General features: G+C 34.3%; 1 protein-coding gene across 1 annotated transcript; it reads left to right on the top strand.

The window, feature by feature from the left end:
- Nucleotides 1–1,818: 1,818 nt before the first annotated feature.
- LOC139848055 (uncharacterized) lies at nucleotides 1,819–4,585 on the top strand. The gene is made up of 2 exons (XM_071837789.1): nucleotides 1,819–2,040; nucleotides 2,931–4,585. The coding sequence occupies exons 1-2, from the start codon at nucleotides 1,882–1,884 to the stop codon at nucleotides 4,383–4,385; spliced, it is 1,614 nt and encodes a 537-aa protein (XP_071693890.1). The 5' UTR covers nucleotides 1,819–1,881; the 3' UTR covers nucleotides 4,386–4,585.
- Nucleotides 4,586–8,790: the final 4,205 nt, after the last annotated feature.

Consider the following 8,790-nt stretch of genomic DNA (forward strand, 5'->3'; position numbering starts at 1 on the left):
GTGTTATGACTAATAAGCCATTAACAACCATGAGAGTTAAGTATTCTATAGGACAAGCTAATGGTAAGCTGAAAGAGATAGAGGAATAATTTGATGTTGTACATTTATCTTAAGGGGTAGGTCATTTAAAGATGACCTCACGCCAATATAACTGTAAATTTTGATATAGTAGTTGGGATGAAATGGTTACCTAAGAATTAAGATGAGGATCCTGATCTAGTTCGGATACGTTAGTGTAAACAATCTATTAGTTTCAGTTTAGTGTGATACGGGTACAAATAAGAGCCACATATATAGAAATTCTTGCTCTAAGCTTAATCGTTCCTTGCTACCCCTAGACGATAGATATACTGCTGGATTATTTAACCGTAAACGGGTAAGAGTTGATAGAATTTGTCGCGGTTGTGATATAACCTAAGCTAGTGAAAGTTTGAAATTGATTCAATAACCATAGAGTTAGGAAGCTCCGATGTGATAGTTGGCATAGACTGGTTGTCTAAGATTAAAGCGAAGGTTGTTTGCACCGAGAAGATTATTTGTATCCCTCGTGAGAGTGGTGTGGTGTTGATGGTTTACGGAGAGAGGAGTAGTTCGAAATCGGACTTCATTATATGTATGAAAGGTCGGAAGTCATGAGAAAAAGGCATTACGCTATTTTGATGCATGTGAAGAAGTTAGAAGCTGAGGAGAAAAGCGCGAAGGACGTGCCGATCGTAAACGAATTTCCCGAGGTTTTTCGGGAAGAGTTGCCTGGACTACCCCCACCGCGACCGTTGGAGTTTCAAATCGATTTGGTGCCAGGAGTTGCACCCGTAGCTCGTTAACCCTATAGAATTGCTCCATCCGAAATGCACGATCTGCAAAGTCAACTGCGAGGATTGTTAGGGTGTTTGAAGTCTCCGAACTTGCTAATGCATAAGTCACATGTTGAAGGCTAATTCACTAATTAAAAGCAGATTTTATAATCAGCTATGTTCATATGTCAATTGGTTTTGTCGAATGTGCATGACACTTCAAAATTTTTTGGTGTACCGAAGTAGGCCATGTTTGACAACACCATGTTTGACAGCAAGCTTTGTAGCTTTTAAAAGCTTTTAACTTTTGTGAAAAAACTCATATCAAATAAAAATTACTGTTTTGTTGTAAGAGCTTAAAGTTTTTTAGGCAGAGAAAAAGTTAAAAGTTAAAATCTACTAGAATTAGCATTTAACTTTTAGCTTCTAATTTTTTTATGATATTACTCTCTATTTTAGTAACACTTTTTCATCTAATCTATATATAAAGTAACCTCTTTTATTTATATAAATTAAATTGGTAATATTAATTTGTTGGTGTTCTTAAGGTGAGTTTGTTTACCTATTAATTAAAAGGTTCAGTGTTGAATGTTGAACCATTCAGTATTTAATACGTTTGTTTATGCCCTCTGAATGACAGATAATATTGCCATTCAGAGCTAGAACTATTTCTTAACCATTAAGTACATATACATAAATTTTTTATAATATGTTGTTTTAAATATATATCAAGAACACTTATTAAATAACTATACTGTAATTTTTATTTATGTCAAAAAGTTTATAAGATAATTCTACATTATTCACATTATTCTTTTTAAATGATTATCAAACAGGTAATTTCATTCGTAAACAATTTTATTCAGAACCTTTGAATCATTATTATTAACCATTAACGATAAATTATTATTTTATAAAACGCATCCTTAATATTATATTTTTTCTGTTAAGGTGCAACGCAAAATAATTAAAAATAAAAATGGGAAGGATTAACGTCGTCTGCAACTCACAAGAAACAGTCTATTTTTATTTTTATCATCATATAAAACGAACATTGAGTCGCTTAATGAGCAAAAAGTAATTTTGAATGGCAATGAACAAGTTGAAAGAGGCCCTTATTCAATTCGCAAATTCAAACCCTAATTTATTTCCAAACCCTAATTCCTACCCTACCTTAATCGAACAACAATTTTCAAAATTCTTCCCTGATCATCACACTACTCCTAATCATCCACCTTATGCTGCTGTAAGTAATCAAAATACTTCTTTCTGTTTCAATTTCATATGAACACGAATTATGTTGTATACTATTGTTCGTTTAATATAAGGCCACAATTATCTTTATAAGATGATTTTTGTTATATATTCTCATGATTCATAGAAAAAGTAAAAGTTTGTGTCCTGAAAAAGTTCATTCAAAGCTCCATAATTGTGTATTATTTTGGTTTACATTTTAAACCTAGTTTTATGAAGGTCTTACTTTCTGTTTCAGATGTTGTCTACTTGATCCATTAATCAATCACTTCCACATGATAAAACAATATAGTCAGTGGCTGAAGCAGGAATTTTTTTTTCACCTGGGGCGAAATTTTTTTTTTAAAACCTAGCAATTTTTTTTGGATAAAATATGGAGGTTTTTGGACAAAATACGGAGGTTTTTGGACAAAATACGGAGGTTTTTGGGCAAAATTTGAAGGTTTTTGGGCAAAATTTGAAGGTTTTGGGTCAAAATATGTAGGTTTTGGGGGAAAAAAAAAATTCCACTTGGGCAAAATCGAAAAATCTGAAATTTTTACACAGAAAATTGCAAATCCAGTGGGGGCGGGCGCCCCCTCTGCCCTTACATAAAACCGCCCCTGAATATAGTACATAATTAGTCCTTTGCAAAGGATAATTATAATTCAACTTAAAAGTGAGATGAACAATGTTGCGATTGCAAACAAATTTTGGGAAACACTATCATCTGACATTTTGCAGACAGTATATTATAATAAGTTTCCCCCAAATCAGACGATGCTATAAGATATAATACGTATATAAGTTAAATATATTACACTTGGATGCTTATATGTTACTGAATTTGGTCATTTACTAGTTGTTGATGATTTATTTCTACCTGGTCAATTGTAATTTCAGATGATTCATAGGGCGATTTGGGAGTTAAAGGAGAAAGGGGGTTCTAGTGAGGAGTCAATATCCAAGTTTATAAAACAGGAATATGTTGATTTGCCTTGGGCTCACTCGACGTTGCTGAAACATCACCTTGAGAAGCTTTGTGATCGTAAAGAGATTTGTATGTCTCATAAGCAATGCTACTTTATTGCTGGTACAGATTTTGACCCGATATCCCCCTCGACATCTGAGAAGCAGTCGAAAAGGAAGAAAAATTCAGAATCAGGGAAGAGTAGTAGTGGGGCCCGTAAGAAGCGAGAGACAAGGAAGGATTCAAAGAGTAAGGAACAGATAGTTGTAGTGTGTCAAGAACAAGATCAAGTTGTTCAACCGCTGAATCAGGTGACTGATGAAGAAGAAAACCAGGAAGCACAGATTCTAAAAATTGAAGATCAACTGTATGAGCGAGAAAATAGTTCGATTGACGAAGTTTGTGCAAATGCCACAAATGAAAATCCATCTGAAGATATATTGGTGACTGAAGGTGATGAGTTTGTTGCTTGTGATGAAAATCAATCCGCGGAACAACTTGACGAAGAGCAAATAAAAACATGTGGAACAAAGAAATGGAAGATGACTCAAAACGCGGTGTCGAAACAGAGACGTAGTAAGCGCATCAAGAATAATGATGAGAATCAACAAGATGATGAAGTTATTGGTGGTGAATCGAATGATGTCAAGCAGATTGTAGAAATTAAAATGAATGACATGCCAGTTCAAGAAGAAGAAGAAGAATTGCACCCTGATGGTTCGGGTTACATTAATATAGAGCCGATTCAAACGAAGAAGAATCCTGTGCTTCTGCAGATAGAAGATTGTCCTAATTCTGATCCGGGATTACCTAAAAGTGGCATGCGCAGATGGACAAGATCACAGATAAAGAAAAAGTTGGAGAAAGATGAACAAAAGGATCAGCTTGACATTGTTGAGTATTTGTCCCAAGATGAACAACACGCAATCGAGACTATTGAATGGAAAGAAGAGACAAAACAGACGCCAACTGTAACGTCTACTCAAATGAGTGGGCAGCGAGCTAAATTACGAAGTTCACAGAAGAAAACCGATCACTTGGAGTCTATTGAGATGCCAACCGTTGAACTGTTAAACCCTGAATGTACGGAGTTGAGTAGTGAGTTATGTGATGTTGATGAACCGATACAAGTGCAGGAACCAGAAGATAAACCAGAGGAGGATAAACGTAAGTACGGTGGTCGTGGTCGACCCCCTAAGAGAGGTCTGAACTCAGCTAAGGAGTGCAAAGTTGAAAGAAGGGGTCGTAAGCGTAAACTAGTCCAGGGTGAGGTATCGGGAAAATCTAAAACCGCAAACAAAAAAGATCAACCGAAGCACAAACGCTATGTTGGCATGCATAAGATGGCTAGGAGGAGCGATGCAAAGAAGAGAAACAGAGGCCGTTAGGTTTTAAGTTACCAAATTGATGAATGAATTGGTCGGTGCATTGCTGAATATACAGGTTTAATCTATTATCTTTACTGTTCTTTGCTCTATAGAACAATAGTGGAGTATTAAGTTTATGAGGCTGACTTAGTTACTATTGCTAGGTTGTTTAGATATCTTGGTTTCATGGAGTTTGTTTTATAGTAGCAACTTGATTGATTGAGAAGTCATTTTTATTTAAGTGAAATATGAAATTTCTTTCTTTGTTATTGGTGTTTACTTTTTTCCATAGGTTATGATGCTAAGATTGATTTTGAAGTTGTAGGGTGAATCACCACCAAGCTTTTCTTGAGAGACATGAACCTGGTGGTGAATTCAGTAACATAATAAGGTAGTGAAACATCAAATCAACATTGTAAAAATTGATAATCGGGTTTAACCGGCCCACTTTTTTGTAAGGACTAATAGGATATGACTTTTTATACATTTAAATGAATTTTTTTTTTTTTTTTTTTTAAATAGAAAACTATAACCATGACACCTTTCCTATATCGTTTGGGTGGGGTGGGGTGGGTGTGTGTGTGTGTGTGTGTGTTGTGTGTGTGGGGGGGGGGGGGGGGGGGGGGTTGGGGTTTAAAGGAGGGGTTTTTACTTGGCCGTGCCCTTGGATCGGTTTCAAGGTTTCCTCCCGGGCAGCGATGGGGGCAGGGTTATTATCGCTGCATCAGAATAGTCGAAACGGGAGATGATCACAACGGGTGGTTTAGTCCCCCTCGGGTGATCCCAATCGCTGTTAAAAAAAAAAATATAGAAAACTATAAATGTAAATGAACATAAACTTTAACATAATTATCTAGAAATATAATCATAATCGTTCAATTGTTCAAATATATTAAAATCCCGATTTTAGATCAAATTGAAGTGTTGACTAATTCTGACTTTGACTTATTTTGACTTGTTAACTGGCGTTGGTCGATTTTGACTAAGCTAATCAGTCTGCTTTAGAACGAATTAATTGAGATTAAGCTTAGTATCTGATTTGATGATCTATATTCGGTTGTTGAGGTGATGAGCTTCAATGTCTTTGTTGACCTTGCTGTTAAAGTCCATAAGTGAATCAGGATCAGAACATCAGGGTTAAGGTCTCATAATCGACGGTCCATGTGACCAGGTTCTCCAAATCATCCGTATCAACATGAACAATTGAACATGCATAACAAAGGTCTTATAAATTTCCAGCAGGTCACCTTATACCTTAACACTCCGTTCCACACTTTTATTTTGAAGAGAAATGAGGAAAACGGAAATTACATAAAAATAATTTATGTTTTTGAGTTCTGGTTGGAAAGAAAGGTAAGGAAATGGATGGACGATTTTACTCTAATTTTCCTTCTAATCTTTCATTCCAAATTATAATGATACACTTTCTTCCGTTTCATTTCTCTTCGTTTTTTTTCCTTTCAAAAGAAAAAACTTAGGAACAAAGCCCAAAGGTCACAAACATTTTGCCCTCATCGATGTTATCGATTAACATTTTGGCAATACACTCTTTTCGATCTGCGACAAGATACATATAATCCAAAACGTCAATTTCAAGTGTTATCATTAACAAAAAACTTTGGGAATTGATTCGTACACCACCTCAAATTTGCCATACACCACCAAATAAATTATTTGGACATTTATACCCTTCATTTGGTGGTGTATGACAAATTTGATAGTGTAAAAGAAAGGGTAAAAATGTCTAAATAATTAATTTGGTGGTGTATGACAAATTTGAAGTGGTGTACGGATCGACCCCTAAAAACTTTAGATATGCATGATTTACCAAGGAAAATAGTTCCAGGAGTTTGACAGTTCTGGGTGGTGGTTGGAGTCAATTCTGGAATTTGGTGTGATGGTTTTGCATTGCATAACTTGCGAAAAAGTCACTATCAGTCTCGATAGTAACTTGAGGAATTTTTTTATTGTTATCTTTACTATGTACTACCAATTGACTAGTTTTCGCCAGATTCATTTAGTTTACTTTATTCATTTGTAGCTAATAAAGTAATAATTAAATTAAATTTTACAACTATAATAAATAGTAATAATTAGAGTTTAATTAATGATGATGTATTTATGAAAAATAGTGGTGTAACTATAACGCTATTAAATTGGGTGTATTGCAATTTGCAATAGGTCTCCTGTCTATATAGGATGGCAATGGATCTAAAAAAATCCGAGATCCGCGGGTATCCGCGTCGGTGATGGGCGGATAATTTCATAAAATTTTACCCGCGGGTGGGTGATGGATGTAATTTTGTACTCGCTGACGGGTCGCGGATGGGTGATGGATGTAATAGATCCGATGTGGGTAAAATCCGATCCTAAGATCCGTAATACCCGTTTGAATAATCCATGGATATGCTCGTTCTAAATGGGTGAAAATCGCCAACTTGCATAAATGGCCAATAGGTAATAAGTTACTGTGTATGAGTTTCTACATTCCTTATATCATTTTGGTATCGAACTTTTTAGTAACTAGAGCATCTCACAACTAAACATTACATATGTTATATAATCAAAGCATGATGTTGTTTGTTTCGTTTATTAGACTACTAGGTTTTGAGCCCGTGCGATGCACGTCTGCTCAAAAAACCGTTATATATCGACCTGCTGATTTCGATAGCTACATATTGATAACAAAAAAAAAAAATATGGATCACAACTTAATGCACATTTTAACTAAGATTATTTATTTAGAAACAAACATTAAAAAAGTGAGATAAAAACTAATTTACATAGTTATAGTAAAAATGAGATAAGTTTTTGTTTGACAAACTCTTCGGTATACACGTTCCTTTTTTAATCAATATATTCAATGTTTATATTTATTTATTTATTCGATTTATCTTATTAATCCTCTTTTCAGTTAATGTTTATTTATTTATTTATTTGTTATTTTTTTATTTTTTTTTTTTTGAAGGCAAACCTATAATCTACACACGAAACCACGAATATTTACATCTCACTGCCTCAAGTGAGGCTTGAACCCACAACCTCTTAGTTGAAGGGTTTCTCTCATACCGCCAGGCCAAGCGCCCTTTGGTGTTAATTATAGATTAATTGTAATTAAAAAATTTGAAGATTTGACATGTGTAAAATGCACTTGTCCTCATTTCCTATAATTACTCTCATGTTGACAACTATGCTTTAACACACTCTTTTTTTATAGATATAGATAGATCTTAATAAATATAATTTTTACCTATCACTTTAGTAATTTGTCAACCTACTATATGATTTGTTTTAGCAACTAAATTTTGATTGTTAATTTTAAATATTGTAGTTTCGTATAATTTAGCAAAAAATATAATTAATATATGTTTTTTCATTTTATTATATCATAGACCTAGGTATATGATTGATGGTATTTTTCATGTCACTTTGAATTATGTAATGATATTTATTTTTTATTTTTGAATACTTTAATTTTCATGTACCTTATGAATAAGATCCGCGGATAAACCCACGACCTGCGAATATCCGTGAATACGGGCATGGATAAAAATAAATCCATTAATCAAGATCCGCAGGCTAATGGATCATCAAAAAATCCACGGGTGCAGGTGATGGATGTAGTGGATCCGCGTCCACAACCCGCGGGTGCCATCTCTATGTCTATAGGAGGGTGTTAAAGAGGGTTTCAATTGAAAAGTAGGATGGTGTTTCAATTAAGAAGTAGGAGGCTGTTTCAAACTTTCAATTGAAAGTTTTAAATAATCAATCGAAGATACAAGTGAAAATGTTTAAGAGTTTTCTTTGCCATGAATTATTGATGCCATTTTTAATTATTTAAGGCAAATTATATTAGTAACAAATTAACCAAGAATGTAAATATCAAAAAGCCAAGACATACCAAAGCCATACAACAATCAGACATACAAATAGATACCACAAACAACAAAATACACCTAAACATCAATGCAAGTGTTCAAAATCTAATCATATCTTTCATGACATGCTATGAAAAGATTAAACCTTGAAAAAGCCAGACGATCATCCACCCTGTAAGGACATGTTGACCCATTTGAACCCCATAATTCAGCTACTTGCATTACATTCCTTATTCTGTTGACTTTAAAACTCGTTGAGTCTCACAAAATTCCTGATAGGATTCTTTACATCATCCATACTCCTTTGTTTAAAATATTTTTAACTACTAATTTAGTGTGCGTTTGTTTGCCTCTTAATGGAATGATTCAGCGCTGAATGCTGAACCATTCAGCATTCAACGTGTTTGTTCCTGACATCTGAATGACATATGGTGCTGAATAGTTCAGAATTCAGTGCTAAACTATTCAGAGTTGAAAGACTCCCTTAACCATTAAGAGCCTAATTTAATTTTTCTGTAATATTCTTTTAAAATAATATCCAGAACGTT

This window comes from Rutidosis leptorrhynchoides, chromosome 5, assembly GCF_046630445.1.
Source record: "Rutidosis leptorrhynchoides isolate AG116_Rl617_1_P2 chromosome 5, CSIRO_AGI_Rlap_v1, whole genome shotgun sequence".
Classification (NCBI taxonomy): domain Eukaryota; kingdom Viridiplantae; phylum Streptophyta; class Magnoliopsida; order Asterales; family Asteraceae; genus Rutidosis; species Rutidosis leptorrhynchoides.